The sequence below is a fragment of the Neofelis nebulosa genome, chromosome X (assembly GCF_028018385.1).
Source record: "Neofelis nebulosa isolate mNeoNeb1 chromosome X, mNeoNeb1.pri, whole genome shotgun sequence".
Classification (NCBI taxonomy): Eukaryota; Metazoa; Chordata; class Mammalia; order Carnivora; family Felidae; genus Neofelis; species Neofelis nebulosa.
The window spans coordinates 88264188-88283491 of NC_080800.1; the positions used below are offsets into that span (position 1 = coordinate 88264188).

The 19304-nt window shown below is 42.2% G+C and overlaps 1 protein-coding gene across 5 annotated transcripts in view; it reads left to right on the plus strand.

Annotated features, from left to right (window-relative positions):
* Positions 1 to 19304, plus strand: part of MID2 (midline 2) — a 102624-nt gene that overhangs the window by 25231 nt on the left and 58089 nt on the right. For all 5 annotated transcript variants that reach the window (XM_058714603.1, XM_058714605.1, XM_058714600.1 and 2 more), the window contains exon 3: positions 3609 to 3704. In XM_058714603.1, the coding sequence (XP_058570586.1) occupies positions 3609 to 3704 (96 nt within the window). The remainder of the gene's footprint in view (positions 1 to 3608; positions 3705 to 19304) is intronic.

Genomic DNA, 19304 nt, shown 5'->3' on the forward strand with positions numbered 1-19304 from the left:
TCGTAATGTAAGAAAACAGTGGCAAAAAGCCATCAACAGATGGTGTTTTCATTAGCCAGAGATTTATTTTTTCAAAGCATTTTCATATTAATGAAGTAAGGTTGAAATTAGAGTCATCTTGTCAGTTCTAGTTCTGTGTTGTTAAAATGTGCTGGTGTTCTACAAATTGCTAGGAGGCCAGAACAAAATAACCATTTCCCACAATTTTGTGACAGTAACCCAAGGTTCATAGTCTAACCAGACCCCAAATTATGCTTTCAGCCCTAATTTTTATTTTCAGTGGCTTCACAGAAACTGTGAGTCTCCACTCTGGGCCATAAATGAGGAACACACGGATCTTAGTCCTGCTCTGTACTATGAATTATTTATAGGATGTTTGTTTCATGACAAGCGTTGCAACAGGTTGCATGTACTTGTTAGAAAACATTTTCCCCATGGAATCCTAAGTTTGAATGGAAACACAATACAGTTTGAAACATGACTTTCTAATACTGTGTCTGCTCTGACTTCATCAATCTACATTACATTTACCTAATATGTCAATCTAGTCGATGGTGATACATGGGTTTTCCATTGATCTAGGAATCGGGACCACTGTGCTAGTGGAAGTCACAAACTGATCAAGCCCATTACCAATGCCCACTCTCTAACCTAAGCTGGACCCTTTCATCAGACCGTAGCTCTATCTTATTCACACTCAGCCAAATTTTTGAAGAGGAGTCCAGACTGGTAGCCTCCACATCGTCACTGCTGATGTACTCCCTAACTCTGCGTTTTGGCATTTGCTTCCAACACTCTACTGAAACTCCTTTTTCAGAGGTCACCTGTGGCTTCTAATTACCATATCCAACTGCCTTTTACTAGTCCTCATATTTCTTGCACCCTCTGCATGTTTGACAGTGACAGATCCCTTCTCGAAACATGTTTCTCTCGATTATCCTCTCAGCTTGGCCCAGACTTGCATTACCAACTGCCTTGAATATTGCAGCATCCTCTTAACCAGTGTCCCTGGCCTTAGTTTCAGTCTGCCCCACATATTGCTGATATGTTGATCTCATAAACACGGCCCAGATTATGTCATTGTCTTACTCAAAAGCCTTTGGGAAGTCCCCACTGCTAAAAAATAAAAGGAGGTACAAATTCCTTACCTAGGCATTCAAGACCTTCAAAACAGGACCTCCACCTCCATTTCCGACCTTGTCCCCCACTACTCTCTTGTACCCTCTCTTCTAGCCCAAATCAACTTCTCTTCCCTGAACATGTCCTTATACTTTATTCTCTTTTACTCATGTTATTCCTTGTGCCTGGAACACCCTGTTCCCCTCCATCTCTGTTTGTTAGAATCCTGCTTATACTTCAAGACCCGCCTTAATGTCACCTTCTCTTTCTCTTTGAATTCACTGCACCTTCAACAGAGTAGGTACTCATTACTTTTTGTTGTATTAAATCTCTGAACTACTGCCATTTCTTTTTTTTCTTGTGATATCTACTTATCTTAGAGATCATGCCCAAACCAACAATTGCTGCCCTTCTTTTTCCCTTCTCCATTCTCTTTGCCATTGCTAAGGAGAAGGCCACGGATTGAGATGGTTGTGGAGTTAAAGAGGGCCAGGGGAGAAACCATGCCCAAGCCAAGAACAATGGAATAAATGGGGAAAAATCACTTCCATGGGAATAAAGCCAAAGAAACTAATAGAAATCTGGCAAGAGGGAAGCGAAGATTAAGCTGGTTCTCATAATCTGGTTTGAGAACAACTGAGATCAGACTGCCCATCGTAGAAATACATATATCCATGGGAATACATTCTCTGGGATGGACTCCTGGGACAGTGCCAAGAATACTAAGGAGCCACAGCTACTTAGACAAGAAAGGGGCCAACTACATGAGTCCTCTTTCCCTTCTCCCACTTCCCTTTGCTTCTCCCTCCATTCCCTTGTATCGAAAACATGAACTTTGAACAATTACAAACCAAAGGAGCCATGGAGACCATGATGAAGCAATGTACACAACCAAGGGAAGGAATGTTAGCAGAGGAAGGGCCAAGAAGTTGGGGTATTTGGAACAGACTTTCTGGGGGTGTTGGGATGGTGAGTGAGAGAGGAGTGGATTTTGGGACTAGTCCTAGAGGAGAAGCAGCCACCAAAGCTGAAGACTTGGGAATGGGAAGGAATATAAAAGCCCATTATCAACCAAGAGTAAAGAACATTCTGTTTTTTTCACATAAGGAATGGGAGGGAGCAGCCTGCTCAACTGAAAATGCGCTAAGAGTTCTGAGTGCTGTTGTAATTTTGTTATATTCAACAGATTTGCACAGTGGTTCTAATGCACACCTAAGAAGATCTATATACCAGTAAGCAATGATAAGCAATGGATGTCCTATCTTGATATGGCCAGGAGTTGTCACTTTGAAGTCTACTGTCTCCATGGGCTAGTCCTTAGGGCCAAAGAAGAGGAGCTATGAGATACAATGCTTGATTTTTTTTTAATTAAAAAAATATTTAAAATGTTTATTTTTGAGAGAGTGAGAGAGAGAGAGAGAACGTGGGCAAGCGACGGGGCAGAGAGAGAGGGAGACACAGAATCCCAAGCAGGCTCCAGGCTTTGAACTGTCAGCACAGAGCCCGGCGTGGGACTCAAACTCACAAACCGTGAGATCATGACCTGAGCTGAAGTCAGATGCTTAACTGACTGAGTCACCCAGGCGCCCCTAAATTTTTTTAATGTTTATTTATTTTTGAGAGAGAGAGAGAGAATGGGGGAGTGACAGAGAGAGAGGGAGACACAAAATCTGAAGCAGGCTCCAGGCTCTGAGCTATAAGCACAGAGCCCAGTGTGAGGCTCGAACTGAGCCTAAGTCGGAAGCTTAACCGACTGAGCCACCAAGGTGCCCCATACAATGCTTGATCTTGATGAATCTCACACTTAAAGTACAGTCTTTTTTTCCCCTGAAGGAACCTACTGATAAATCTAAAATGGTTTCAATAAAAAGACAAAAAAATCACAAATACTTGGAAAAAGCTGTGGCTGAGGCAAGAGACCTGGGTTCTAGTCCCAGTTTTGTCACATACTAATTATAGAACTATGAAAAATGTAAAATGCTGACATCTGTAAAATGCTGACATATCCTACCTCATGGATTGTTATGGTTATTAAATGGTATATATGAAATTGCCTAGCATAATGTCTGGCAAGTACTGATTGTTCAATAAATTATAGTTCCCTTTGTCTACTCATCTGTAAAAGAGAGAATAATACCTATTCTTATTGCACACTGTTACTATGAAGGCAAAATACTATGAATACTTTAAAAAGTTAAAAATATTATAGAAAACATAAAGTTGCCTTAATATCATGAAATTCTACATCCATGAAGTCATGAATGTCATCTTTTTTCCAATAATGAGAGCCTGGAGCAAAAAAGGTACAGTGTGGTTAATTAGCACCTAGAACAATGCTTGGCCCATAGCAAGTGCTCAGTGAATCTTTGAATGTTTGTCAATTGACCAAATGACCTCCACATAATGTTGGTTCTCCAGCTCATTGAACATTTCTTATTTTTTCCCCTCTTCCCTGTTTCCCTCTGGCTTCATACTCTCTGTGATGACAGCAAACTCTGGAGATGAACCTCACCAACCTGGTTAAGCGCAACAGTGAACTAGAAAATCAAATGGCCAAACTAATACAGATCTGCCAGCAAGTTGAGGTACGTAGCAGAAACATTTGCATTTCCTTCAGAGGACCTGGATCAGGTGGTCAGTTGGGGGGCACTTGAGTTCTGTCAGAGTGTAGCTCAGCCATTTGGAGTGAAAGACTGAATGGCAGTTCTGGGGAAGTCTCATTCTTTTAGGATGCTTGTTCCAAGAAAAGGGGCAGATAGATATTATTTACACAAAAATAGATACATGGTGGTGATGGACTGGGGAGACAGAACTTCTTTCCAAGCGGCAGGCAATAGGAGAATCCAACATGAGGTGTGTTTCTTCTTTCATCAATTCTGGACATCTTAGCCCCCTAAAGAGATCTCTGGGGTGTCACAGGGGATCTGGGAATCCTGGGTCCTCAGTGTAGGGTGAGGTTTGTTCTGTGCAAAATCGTGTCCGCGACAGTATTATCAAGACTGCTCCTCCTCTTCCTAGCCTCTCCTCCCTTTGTCCCCACACACCTCATTTGGTCCTCACTCCATCGCCTTGCCACTTACTCTTGTCATCAACAAATAAGATCTATGTTCAAGTTTTCTGTGAATTATAAAGTGTCATACAAGTATAAGGTTTTCAAAACTTGTTACCTATGTGATACCTACATCAATAGAGCAGAGCTTACAAGAGGAGTCTTTTCATAAGTGGATGTAATAAAAGAAAGATGTTATTTCTCCCTCTTTCTCAAGAGCATGGAACTTCAGCTGTAGCATTTGGTTTTGTGTTGATTTTGTTAAAGAGGCAATGGTAGGGCTTAAAGTCTAAACAGGGTTGGGTAAAATGTTGGGTAAAATAGGACCCCTTCTGGGCAGTGACAAGATAAAAATATTTCTAATTCTATTTACAACCTGATAGTCTAGTTCTAATCTTACTCATGTGACAGATAAATGTAATGGTTCAAGTTAAATCCCACCTAGGGATTTATATTTAAGAGAGTATGAGACTCTTGTTGCAAGAAGAATCTTATATGAGTAACCACTCTTGATTGTTTGGATTTCTTAAAGTATTGCATTTCTTAAAAAAACTTTTTTTAATATTGGGGCGCCTGGGTGGCTCAGTCGGTTGAGCCTCTGACTCTTGACTTTGGCTCAGGTCATGATCTCACAGTTCATGGGTTCCAGCCCCATGTCAGGCTCTGCACTGACAGTGTGGAGCCTGCTTGGGTTTCTGTCTCCCTCTCTCTTTTCCTCTTCCCTGCTTGCTCTCTATCTCTCTCTCAAAAAAATAAATAAAAATACAAAAAAAATTAAAAACAGTTTTTTAACGTTTATTTTTGAGAGACAGAGCATGAGCAGGGGAGGGGCAGAGAGAGAGGGAGACACAGAATCCGAAGCAGATTGCAGGCTCTGAGCTGTCAGCACAGAGCCTGATGTGGGACTCAAACTCACAAACTGTGAGATCATGACCCAAGCTGAAGTCGGACACTTAACCAACTGAGCCACCCAGGCACCCCTAAAGGACTGCATTTCTTAAAGTGGGGTGTACTTGGATGATGAGCATACCATGGCAATTTAATCCCTGCTGGGCACTCCCATTTGTGGAAGAGAGTGGTGCTATGTGGAGGGTACATAGGATACCAGGTGCGAGATTGTGGAATATCGTGGGAAATTTAGGGAGAAGCCCAAGGAATGGAAAGAAAGAATCGAACGTAAATTGCAAAGCTGGCTTCTAGACTTGACTCTGCCATTAACTGATAGTATGAATTTGAGTAAATCATTTAGCTTCTCAGATTCAGTGTTCTTACCTGCAAAATAAGAGCTTGAACTGACTACATGACCTTTGATGTGTCTTCCAGACTTCACAGGTCATGATTCTGTGAATGGTTACTTTCTTTATACTCTTCTTTTGCTCTTTGATTTCATCTTTTACAAGTGGGGAGAAACAAAACAGAAGGCATTTCAGAGTGCTTTTCAGCTAGTCAGAATCCCTCTGTGTTCCACTCAATCAAAGCTCCTGATTATGCTGCTAGATTACAGTATGAGAAACCCACACTGGTGGAGAGACAAGGAATCATTGTAAGCAGGAGACAAGATAAGGAATCCCTTGGCTTAGAATTTTCAATGATTGAGGGCAGGGTAATGGCTAATAGTGAATAAAATGTGGTTAGAAATTATAATTATCACCTTCCTCATTCTCATCAAAAAGACTATTAAGTATAGTGTCTGAGTTGTAGTCAAATTAGCCAGGTAATCAGTTTATTCTCATTGCTTATTCATCCTAAGACCTCTCTAACATCTTATCATCCCGCCCCTGGGAAGTGTATCACTCTGACCAGCCTCACCCAAACATAGTCCTGTTGTGGCCTTTCCCAGCCCACTGCATCCATCAAACCTCTGTATGCAGGGCCCCACTCTTTTCAAGTAGCAAGGAGCTAGTCTCATAAAACAATGCATCATTGTGTTAATAGAGAACTACTCATTCTGGCCCCTCTAGGTAAAAGTGATGTTTTAACAGTGCCTTGTTTGAGCCTTCAGGAGATGACACGAGAGCTGCCAAATGGGAGGGAAGAGCAGCCCCATGATGAAACAGCAGAGGAGGTGATTAAGAAGCTCCCTTAGGGATGCTTGTTAAATCCATTGTATAGGCCTCTGTCTGTTCTGGCACACGAAAGGTCACCTTTTACTAATATGTATTTACGCACAGCATTGTGCTGGGTACAAAGAAAAGAGCACAGGCACAGTGTCTGCCCTCGGAAGGCTTACACGCTGCACACATCTACCCTGATACAGATATACATGTGCAGGAAATATAGATAATGGAATAAAAGGTCAACTGAGAGTTGGCAAAGAACCATGACATACTGCATTGTATGTCGAGGGTGAGAGTATATGTCGGGATTTGACTCCATTGGCTCTCCAGTTTTAGGATTCTGTCTTTGACAGGAACCGTTCAGGATGGTTTATGGAAGAGCGTGGCTGGGCTCTGACATCATCCCTTCTGAAAGGTTAAGGATGTGCCCTAAACTTGCTCCTAATAATAGGGTGAATCCAGGGTACTCATTATACTCATTCAGCACAGAGCCTGTGTGTCCAGGAGGCTTTGGAACAAGGCCTGGGATTAGAAATGCAGTTAAAGAAGGGACTTGAGACTCCATAAATGCTTGTAAATAGTTTCCAAAATGAAATAAATAGTAGGATACTGTCTGCCATGAGAACTGGACACTAAAGGGTGATTTGAGTTTTTTGTGTCTTATCTAATACAGATTTATCTATAGGGAATGACTATATTCACAGAGCAAAGCAGACCTTTCACTTAGGGTGGGGATGGATGATACCAGCTAAAGCACTTCTGAGAAAACTGGAAGAGGCTATTTTCCTGCCAAACCTGTTCCTCTTCCTTATTGTCTGCAAATATTTTTGTCACAGACTGACTTTTCATAAAGGGGCCATAAATACTGCCTCTCTCTCTCAGTTCTCTCTCCTTGTTCTCTATTCTCCTCAAAAGTAAACAAAGCTGCACTCTTCTTATTATTACAGAAACAGAGATTAGGATCACCGCAGATTTGTTCGCTGAATTCTTCAGCAATTCAGCTTGTTCCCGTCACAGCCCAGCCTTCAGAATTCAGGGGATAGGCAGTTGGAAAATATTTTTTATTTTGGTTGGGACTGGAGAGCCCCGGAAGGAGTAGAAGCAGAAAGAAGACTCCTTTAATCTGGTTAAGGGAGGGCATGCTTCGACTTTGTTCCTCTGGCCACTTGATCTCTATATATAGTTCTTTGTCCTGTCTCATCAGGCATCCTTTGTTGACATTGCCAAAGGAAATCTCTGTTTAATGCATAGCCAAGGGAAAATGTATACCAACAGATGAATATTTCCTCTTCGCTTCCAAGACTGCACTGTTTTGTGAATAACAAGCATTCCTGAAAACATCGAGGGGAAGAAAAATAGTTAAATACTTAGTAATCAATCAGTCAACAACAAAGTGTTTCTGCAGCAGATACTGTGTACTCAGTGTGGTGGGCAATTTGGGAACTATAAAAGAAACATATGCTGTTGATGGCCTTCAGGAACTTTTGAGTCCAGCTAGGGAAAACACTGTGTCTCTCAAGCAAGCGACATGTGTATGGGGAGTACAAATGAATGCAATGTAGGCTTTCCACTTTTACTTATTTAGTCTTGTCGGTAACTTCTGGGCACTGAGCATATGAAAGCACTTTCCTGGAGATTTTGTGTGCGCCCTGTTTTCCTCCCCTCTGGAACTGCTGCAGCACAACGGGTTAGTCCATCCCAGGAGCTCCATGGGCAGATTGATTTCTTTCTGGCCCTTCCCAAGCCTTTTCAAGGAGCTGGGGGGCTTTCCTTAGTTGAGGGGAATTTCAGCTTTCTGTCTTGCCCCCAGCTCTTAGCTTCAGTACCTTTCAGAAGACTTACTGTGGGTGGCTTGGGTGGCTTGGTTACTTGGGTGGCTTACTGTTTGTACTGTGCACTGGAAGGGCATTTGGTTTGGGAAGGGCAAGAATAAATGCCTGACTGCTTTTCCAAGCATAAAAACAGGTGTTTTTTTCCCCCAGGAATTGATTTTTAAGAACCCCACTTCTATGGATTTCAGTAGATGGTCCTTTAGTGTTTTAGAGTGGTCGAGCTAGAAGAGAGAATCAAATCTAAATCATTAAAGCACAAATCTGTTGTTGGAAGACTCTTCTCCAAGCCCCAAGGCCATGACAAAATTAAGCAGTGAGTAGAGTGAACTAAGTGTAATCAGGGGAAATTTCATAGAGAAAATACATTTTAGCCGAAGATTTAAGGAGGGAAAATAAAGTACTCCCTCTGCTGAGACAGTGTTTAATATGGGCAAAATGGTCTGCTACGCTCTGAGTGTATGCTGGGTAGATAGAGATAAATAGGAAATGGTCCCTGCCCTCAACTCAGGGAACTGACCTGGCAGGTCAATTGTCAAATATAGTGTCAAGTGATAATTATTGTAATGAAAGCAAAGTGCAAGATGACAAGCTAGCCTAGAGAAAGAAACACCTAAGTCTGCCTGAGGGACTTAGGAAAGAAAATAGGGTGAAATAAAAATGGAGTTCTCTTGAAATAGGAGGAGAATTTTCCCAACAAAAATGAGGTGAGGTAGTGAAGGGGACCACGGGCAAGAACACAGAAGGGTAAAGAGCACAGAGATGTGCAGGGCAACGTTACAAGTTTGCTTCAGCCAGAATGTGCGATGTGAGAACCATCACAAGAGATGAGTGTGGAGAAGTAGCTAGGGCCTAGATAATGAAGGACCTTGTAGGCCATGCATAGGTATTTGGACTTTATCCTGAAGACTCTGGGGAGCCATGGAAGGATTTAAAGCAGATGAATAACTGGATAAGGCCAGCACTTCAGGATTGCTCTGGCTGTAGTATGGTGGATAGAGCAAGGGTCAAGGGTCAAAAGTGAAGGCAAAGAGACCAACCAGTTAGGTGGCTTTTACTGATACAGGGAGAGACAAAGACCCAACCTAAGGCAGTGGTAGTAGGGTTAGGGAGGAGGGGATACATTCAAAACATTTGTGGGAGGTAGAATCAATATTACTTGGTGATCAGTTAGATGCAATGGGTGAAGGGGTGAGAAAATAGTAGGATGATCCCCACGTTTCTGGCTTGGGTCACTGAATGGGTGTGTTGCCTTTTAACTAAGTTATGGAGTACAGATGGAGTTAATTTTCTTTTTCTTTAAAAATTTTTTTTAACATTTATTTATTTTTGAGAGACACAGAGAGACAGAGCATGAGTAGGGGAGGGGCAGAGAAGAGAGGAACACATAGAATCCAAAGCAGGTTCCAGGCTCTGAGCTGTCAGCACAGAGCCCAACGTGGGGCTCGAACTCACAGACCTTGATATCATGACCTGAGCTGAAGTTGGACGCTTAACCTGAGCCACCCAGGTGCCCCTCTTTTAATTTTTTTTAAGGTTTTATTTTAAAGTAATCTCCATACCGAACGTGGGGCTCAAACTCACAACGCCAAAATCAAGAGTCTCACACTCTACCAACTGAGCCAGGCAGGCACCCCGAGATGGAGTTCTTTTTAGACATGAGAGGTTTATTGCGCTGTGGGTCAGACAGGCAGGTAAGTAAGTGGGCAGCTGGCTTGCTGGATCTGGAGGTCAGGAGAGAGGTCTGGGAAAGTGATAAAGACCTAGGACTCATGAGCACCGAAGTGGCACATAAAGCCATGCAGAATGTGTAGAACGAGAAGACCCAGGACAGATCAGCCCGATTGTCACTCAGAATACAACAACAGACTCATTTTCCCAAAATAAATGGAAAGAGCACAGACCTTTTTATGAGATTACAGAGGGATGGTATGCCTTTAAAAATTTAAATATCAGCAGTAAACAATTCATTTGTGGAAATGATCAACATTTTACAATATGTCTTCATAAAGACTATAATAAGTGAACACTTAATGAAGATTTCCTAAATTCTGAGTATTTTATATATGTTAACTCATTTCATACTTTAAAAACATTTTTTAATGTTTGTTTATTTTTGAGAGAGAGAGAGAGAGAGAGAGAGAGAGAGAGAGAGAGAGAACAGTGGAGGGGCAGAGAGAGAGGGACACAAAATCCCAGGCAGGCTCCAGGCGCTGAGCTGTCAGCACAGAGCCTGACTTGGGGCTTGAACTCAGGAGCCGTGAGATCATGACCTGAACTGCAGTCAGATGCCTAACCAACTGAGCCACCCAGGTGCCCCTGTTAACTCATTTCATCCTTACAACTCAATGAGGTAAACACTATTATTCCTCCTGCTTTACGGATAAAACATTGAGGTGTGGGGGGATTGAAGTGATTTACCAAAGTTGTGCTGCTAGTCGGTAACAGAGGCCAGGTACTTCAGCCCCAGAGCCTGTGCTCCTAACCACCCCATCATGCTTCCTATGTCAAAGCCAAGGTACACACCCTTTGGATGTCTCTTGTCCATCACCAGTGGTTCCTGTCCCATTGTGAGGATGATTTGGAGTGAGTAAGGGGTATGAGAGAGGGACATGAGTGCTGGGGGAGAGGAAAAGAGAAACAAAAAACGGGAGGGAGGAGAAACACTGGCAAAGCAGAGGATCAAAATCACAAAGGACCAGAGGCCTTCAAGGTGTGGAAGGTTTGATAGAGTCCACTAGAGTAGCCCCATCATACAGGAAGATCTCATTAGTGACCTTTGAGAGCGAAGGTTCAGTGGAAAGGTGAAGATGGAAGACAGATTCAGAGAGGTCAAGGAGAAAGTTAAGATGTAAGGAAATGCAGACTGCTAAGACATTTGATGGTGAAGGTGAATGGAGAAATAGAGTGGTAGTTATTCACCTTTTGAAGTGCAGAACGATCAGACTCACAAACACACACAAAGAAACTCTAGCTGTTTTTATTCTGTTACTGGGTGGCTAGTAATAGGAGTCAGTAGGTACATTCGTTCCCTTCCTCACATGGCTTCCAGCCACCTTTCCAACCCAGGGCCTGCTTGCCAGCTCCAAAGCCTCCGTGTCTACAATTTCATCCTCCTAGAAATGGTACGCAGGCTCTGGGATGCAGTGTGCTCTGGTAGGTTTGGAGCTGGGAAGACAGGAGTCATGCTAGCTTTTGTAACCTTGGACACAGAATAGCTCTAAGCCTCGGTTTCATCATCTGTAAAGCTCAGACTAATCATACCTTGAAAGGAAAGGTAGTATACACAAAGCACTTGCTACTGTTCCTGGGATAGTCAAGGCCCAATGAGTGGCCCAATGAGTCAAGGCCCAATGGTTGTTGTTGTAGTGATAGGAGTAGGAGTAATAGTGGAAGCAATTGTTAGTAGTAGTAGTACTTAGTAATATTTCTGGGCACCACACCTTTGTCAGAGATGCCTATCCCTGACCTCAGGACTTCTAGAGGTATTTATCTTTATTTCCCAGGGCGAGGAGGAAAGTGGTTCCCAAACGTTTACAATCAATTTCAAATGTAACATATGTGAACTAGAACGTTTGTTACAGCACTGAAAATGTTGGGAATCTCAGCCATATGACCCCATTCAATAACCCGTCAACAACTCTGCGAAGGTGGTACACTAAAAAGGGTTCTTGTGCTCAGTAAGCTGCTGGTTTTCAGTTCCTGAATTAAATTTTCTCTCGTGGGGAAAAAGTTCACTGCCCTTCTGCAAGAATATCTAAGGGAGTCTTTAAGTTGATACCTCCATAAACTTGCCTGTTATCCTGCCCAAATTCCTCTTGATTACTGCCTCTAAGCAAAGGCAAAAAAAAAAAAAAAAAAGTTTTAGGGAGGGACACATACTTTCATTTCTAGTGGTTTTAAAAAGAGAAAGTTCTTTGGGATTGTTTGAATGTGTATTAGTCAAAATGTTCTGTATTTTTGTGAGAGACGAAAGAACAAGGGGAGTAGACTTAATAGCTCCTGAGGAAGATTTGGGCTGCTAGCACCTGGTGAGAATAAAATAGCTATTTTGAAACCAATGTGGAATTATAGGTGGAGAAAATGGTTTTCATGAACAATGGGAAAGAGGTGCATAGTGATGTAATTGGTCTTTTCATTTACACCATTGAAATGATTAATTCAAAGTATTACATTCAATCCTATTAAGTATATAGCAATTGACATTTAATATAGATGAAAAACATAAATTAACTGTGGAATCTGAAGCGTGGGCAGAGCCCATTTTGATACTAGGAAAGCAAATGCTTTATCATTTTTCAGTCATCTAACATGCTCGGTTCTTTCTCAAACACACTTTTTGGCAATTCTTGCTATATTCCAGTGAAATAAGAAATTGGAAGGCATGAACTACTGCATTTGAAACATTCGAAGGGTATGGACACATGGCAGGGTTGTAAAGGATGAAATGAGTTAGGGTTAATATTGGTTTTCCTCTCCTCCCCCACATCTGTAGCACATACAAGTTTTCTGGTAGTCATGTTTTCATAGTCAAAACAGTTTGGATTGGCACCCGGCACTCCCTCTCGTTCTATGTCTGCACTTTCTTTGGCACAATGAAGCTCATATTATAGCCCTCTTTTCCCATCTGCTGCCTTCCTCCTCCAGTTCCCATTCCTCAGTGTCCAAATTCCAGGTTACTCACCAAATGACCAGAACACCTGCCTAATTTTGGACCCCCTCCTTGCTCTGCAATTTGCACAACCCACCCAGGTTCCCCATTTCCAACTTGGAAAGTTGGTGGAATCTAGTAATTCAAGCTAAAGTCCTATTAAGCCTACTCCAATGTCTCTTGCTTCAATCGAACCTAAAAACCCAAACCAAACCAAAGACCGAAAGAAAGCCCCCGGAAAACTAAAACAACTACCAGCACTCTAACAGACACACACACAGCCATTGTAATGCCCTTTCTGCCCCTGCCTGTCTAGAGAAGTCCAGCAGTGTGATATGGTGAGCAGGGATGGGGAGTGTGAAAGAATCCTATTCGAATCCCATGGTGCTGGGCACTGTGCTAGAGGCATTCTTGTTCCTAATCCCACTTAGTGTTTGTGACAACCCCATGAGACCCTTGGTGGTATTCACATTTTACAAATGACAAGCCCGAGAATGAGAGAAGTTAGATGTTTTCTTTTCCCTTCATTAAACAGCCCTGGAGGAACAGGTAGTCTGTTTGCAGGCTTGGCGCTCTCAGCTCCATGGCAAGCCTCGTGATTACCTATCTTTGAGAGCCCAGAGCAGCTCCGTCCTAACAGCCCTTCATGGGGTAGGGAGCAGAAGGAGGATTATCGCCAGGGTTGGCATAGGGAAGCCGTAGTGCCCACTATGAAGGCATTTGTACTTGCTCGATTATTTTTGTGCCATGAGACCCAAGTGAGGGGTGAAAAGAGAGTATGCAGCTCAGGTTACCGAACCCCAGTCACACAGTCGATTTACCGTGGGACCTGCACTTCCTTCCTGAGACTGCTTTGTGGGGTGCTCCTTCTAGGGCTGTTGTCAGGGAAAAGTAGTATCCATGCCACATGCATTTCTCTTGATTGTTACAAAAGAGACAGTAAAGATTTACTCTCAAAAGTGTACTTAATGTTATCACATTTAAACAGATTATCAGGGGTGCCTGTGTGGCTCAGTCCATTAAGCATCCAACTCTGGGTTTCAGCTCAGGTCATGATCTCATGGTTTGTGAGTTCGAGCCCTGTGTTGGGCTCTGAGCTGACAGCTCGGAGCTGCTTAGGATTCTGTGTCTCCCTCTCTCTCGGCCCCTCCCCTGCTCTCTCTCTCTCTCTCTCTCTCTCTCAAAATAAATAAATAAACTTAAAAAGTAACAGACTGTGAATAAATACCATGTACCAATGACTGCAAATACCTAGATTTCCTCAGGGAGAGTGGGTACATTGTTAATATTAATGGTGGACCCGTGTCCTTTGGTGGGGATTACTGAGAAGTGCGTGTACGCCCAGGGAATCAGCTCTTTACTCCATCAGGACAGAAAGAGAATTTCACACCTCAGCCCATGACCACTACTTCTCTCACCTATATTGTATCCTCAGTCCAAGCTTACCCCTTCTCAGGCAGTTCTAGAAACTCTCATTACTGCCAAGAGCTTTGTGTGCGTTAGCTCATTTAATCCTCACAACTTTAGGGGGTAAGTACTATTATTATTCTCATTTTATAGATGGGGAAATGGGGGCACAGAGCAGGTAACTAATTTGTACAAAGTCACAAATAAGTGGCAGAGTGAGACTTTGCTCTTAACCACATGCTGTATTAAAAGTGAAGGGCAGGGACACCTGGGTGGCTCAGTCGGTTAAGCGTCCGACTTTGTCTTGGGTCATGTTCTCACGGTAAGTGAGTTCGAACCCTGCGTTGGGCTCTGTGCTGACAGCTCAGAGCCTGGAGCCTGCTTGGGATTCTGTGTCTCCCTTTCTCTCTGCCCCTCCCCCGCTTGCACTCTGTTTCTCTCTTGCAAAAATAAGTAAACATAAAAAAAAGTGAAGGGCAAAGCTGACAAGATTCATCAATCAATGGCTTTATGTACTGTGTTTTGCAAGTTGCATATTATTGTTGCCTGTGGTCTGGGTGAGGACAGATGTCCATCTATGTTGTGCAAATGTGTGTCCATGTGGGAATGGCATGGTGTGTATCTAGAATGGTATTTGCACATGCCTTTCTTTGTGGTGATAAGCTTTCCATAGAGCACACACGTGCTCTTACGTGCCTTTGCACATGCTATGTATTGGTCTGTTTCATAGGTGGCTGCCTGGGTGTTCATCTCGTGTGTGTGTGTGTGTGTGTGTGTGTGTGTGTAGAGGAGATATTGTAAAGAGGGTATATGTGGAAAGAAGAATGTATGTCTAGAGAGAGAACTGGTGTTTAAAGTGGGTCGTGAGGACATCTTTGACCTCTGTATTTGCCCTCAGAGGGTTCTTTTCGAGCCTGTGGTATTTTTTCCATACAGGAGAAACTGGGACGTAACTGGAGGAGATTGCCCTGTTTCCAATCAGAAGTGTTGTCTCTTGTGTTTAGAGCAGGTTTCCCCTGTCTTCTCCTCTATTTCCCAGGCCTGTTCTGGCTTCTCCTTAGCAACATCAAAGGCACAAGCCAATCACTGGCTTTGGAATTTCTAAACTAATCAAACATTAGCTACAAAAAAATTGCATTTTATCAATGGGAGTCCATGTCGTATAAGAGCACAAAATTGCACCTTTAGCTCCTCCACTCCCCCACTGCATCCGAGTAATTGTGCTCCTGCACAAATCAGCAGGCGCCTGGAGTGCACGAAGATGTCTTCTTAGAAACATGTCAGATGGAGGGGCAATCACAGGGCATGAGGAGGATTGGAGAAGGTGAGAGGACAAGGCAGGAAAGGAGTCCAATGGTAGATGATGAGAGAGTATGTGAAAAAGAAAGGGAAAACAATCCCAATGTGCCAGTTTACTCTTGAGTGCACACACAACAGAGTTCTTGCCAAATTTGTGGGGGTGTTCTAGCATCTGAAGAGCTCTGAATTTTCTGGCCTCCTGGGGCTATTCTGGGGTTCTGATTGCCACCCAGTCATCAGCCCAGAAACCTGAACTATTTCAGGATGCCATTGGCTTTCGAATGAAATGGAATTTATGTTCTATTGGTAGTGCAGAAAGAACATTTACATTGAAGAAGTAAAACACAAAAATCTGATCTCACACATGAGTAGGCAAATTATATATTGTCTGCATGCCAGTGAGTAGAATTAAACATATTCATGCTTTCACACTCCATTTCTGTCAAAAACAGGTTATTGGCAGCAAACCATCTGAAGAAAACCACTGACCTACAGTGAGCACTGCCAAGTCCCATGCTTAATGCTAACCTACTGTACAGCTGCAAATGCAGTGACACACCATTAGTCCAGTAGGCAAAAGCAAATGGTATTCCCAGGGTTTTGCTGTTCATTATTTATGTTTTTTTTAAATGTTTATTTATATTTGAGAGAGAGACAGAGCATGAGTGGGGGAGGGGCAGAGAGATGGAGACAGAATCTGAAGCAGGCTCCAGGCTCCAAGCTGTCAGCATAAAGCCCAACTCAGGGCTTGAACCCACAGGCAGTGAAATCATGACCTGAGCCGAATTTGGATGCTTAACCCACTGAGCCACCCAGGCGCCCCCTTTTTAAATTTTTTTAATGTTTACTAATTTTTGAGAGACAGAGCATGAGCAGGGGAGGGGCAGAGAGAGAAGGAGACACAGAATCCAAAGCAGGCTCCAGGCTCCGAACTGTCAGCACGGAGCCCGACACGGGGCTCAAACTCACGAGTCATGAGATCATGACCTGAGCCAAAGTCAGATGCTTAACTGACTGAACCACTTAGGCACCCCATCCCCTTTTATTTATGGTCATTTGAACAATAGAGAGTCAGTAAAACCTATGTCCCTTTTTCCTTTGTGAACCTTTATCAGAAAGTATTTATTAAACTCCACTGCGTGCTTAGCATTGTTTGAAGTGCTCCAGAACTAGAGGAGGTATGTATGTCACTATCTTTGTCTTCAAGGACATTGTAGTCTAGGTGGAAAGCATAACTAACAGTGTGAAGCAGCAGTAAGCAATACAAAAGAAAATGGTTGAGTGCTAAATTGTGTGAGACCAACTTGAAGTGCTGTAAGAGTTCAGAGGAGCAGGAGGTTGAAGAAAGCTAACGTTGTCATCACTGTCCTCGATAGCTGACATTTACTGACACTTCATATGTGCTAGCCATTGTGCTATGCACTTCACATGCATTATCTCATTTAATCCTCTCAGCTACCTCTGAGATAGGCACTGTTGTTATCCATGTTTTTTTTCAGATGAGGAAATTCAGATAACTAAGTGACTTATCCAAGGGATGTGATAAGACCCGAGATTTAGAGAGGCAAGGAGGGACCTGATCCCTAAAGACCTTAAGAGTCACGTTAAGAAGTTTGGAATTCATCCCCAGGTCAGAGGGTAGCCAATTAAAAGCATGAAGCCATTTTTAAGTACGGGAATAGTGTGTTTTTAAAGAGATTTTGCTGTCTGGCTGCTGAATTAAGAACACACTCAGAAGATTTAAGACCAAAGAGACAGGGACCAGTTAGGTGACTATTGTAGCACAGTGGCTGGTATACAGTAGGCACTCAATGCACATTTGTTGGGTGGATGGATAGTTAGATGGGTGGATGGGTGGATTAATTTTAAGGAACAAATTCTGGTGGACAGAACTAGTGAAGTAATAATAAAGGATAGAAAGGGATAGATTTGAGTTATAGTTAGGAAGTTATAGTTATAGTTAGGAAGTAAAATGTATGGGATTTGATGATTAATTGGATATAGGGGATGAGAAAGAGAAGTTAGAATGATGCCCAGGATTTCTGAGGGGCCAGTGGTGCCATTCATTCATTCAGGGAACACCAGAGAAGAATCAGGTCTAAAGGAAAAGGATATGGGAAGGAGATGTGTTCGGTTTTGGAAACACTGAGTTCATGGTGCCTGTGGTTATGCAAATGAAGATGTCACTGAGCAGTTAGATATGTGGGTCTAAATTTCAGGATAGGGGTTTGGGATGGAAGTAAGGATAAGCAAGGCAAATGAAGATCTTTTTGGGGTGATGGAATTATTCTAAAATTGGATTGTGGTAATGATTACACAGTTTCATAATTTACCAATAATCATTGAATCATCCCCTTAAAACAGATGCACTTTATGGTATGTTAATTATATCTCAACAAGCATTTTAAAAATTAAAAAAAAAGATAAGCAAGGCACTGCCATATAGGTGGTATTGGGACCTTAGAAATGGATGAGATCACCTGAGAGAGTTCATGTGTTAGAACTCTCTGAATATACTGGCATTTAAGGCAGAAATGTTGGAGTGATCAGAAGGATAACCAGAATTTGTGTCATGGAACCCGAGGGAAGAGAGTGTAGTATTTACAGAAGATTTAAATGGATGATCTCTTTCATTTTAATGATAGGAGAGACATAAATATCTTTACTTGCCAACAGGAAGGAGCCATTTGACAGGGAGAAGTTGAATGAAGGAAAGAGAGGGGAAGATGAATCAAGTGAGGACCCCAAGAGAATGGGACACAGTGCACAGGTAGAGGGATGAACTTTCTAGAGGAAGAGAGATATTCATTTCCTTGTAACAGGAGGGAAAGATGGCTGGTTGAGGATACAGGTATGTTTGTTTACTGGTTTGTTGTGAGAATTTGAGGGAATTCTGTAGGGTGAATTCTATTTTCTTTGTGAAGAAGGAAGTAAAATCACTTGCCATGTTTTTCCTATGAGTGAGAAAGGAGGTGTTGAGGTTGGAACTTGGAGGACTGTAAGATTTGAATTCACTGCGAAGATGTGGAGAGAGTTAAGAGAAATATAGGATCGGTAGGAAACATTGGGAACCCACTTGAAGCTGGACACTACGAATTTAAAGGGGAGTCAGTCTATGCTTATGTGATCAGCATATAGGTCACACCTAAAACCATGAGAATGAAAACACACAGGGAGAGTATGTTGGCTAGGTAAGAGGAGGGATGGAGATTGTCTATCTATCTATCATCCATCTAATGTATTGTTATATTAGTGATCTAAACATTTTATCTGTCACATGTGTTGTATTTTTTTTTGTTTCAATTTGCCATTTATCTTTATTTTCTTATGGCTTTTGGTTTTTTCTGGATTGTGGAGGAAGGTCTCCACTCCTTAAACTTTCTTTTCATATTTTTAGTGACTTTCTTTTTTTGTATCTTAAGTCTTTAATAGACCTGCAATTTATTTTAGGATATGAGGCTTTACAGCTTATTTTAGGATATGAAGTTTTGTTTTCTTCCAGATGAATAGCTACAATGCCAAGACCATTTATTCTCACAAGAGTCCTTTTCCCATTGAATGGATCTGTCACCATTGACATATATTGGGTTTCCATATGCACTTGGACCTATTCCAGACTACTCTGTTCCACTGATTTAATTTTCTGTTCATATGCCAATACCTGACTATTTTTGTTCTAGTGGATTTATGGTAACTTTTAATATCTGGCAATATCTATTATTTCTTTGTCATAATTTTCTTGCTATTCTTGGATATTTTATTGTCACTCTCTACATGAACCTTAAAATAATTTTATCCCATTACAAAATATACTCAGTTTGGATTGTGATTATCATTGCATTAGAGTTATATATTAATTTTAGGGAGAAATGATGATAAATTTTCCTAGAGTT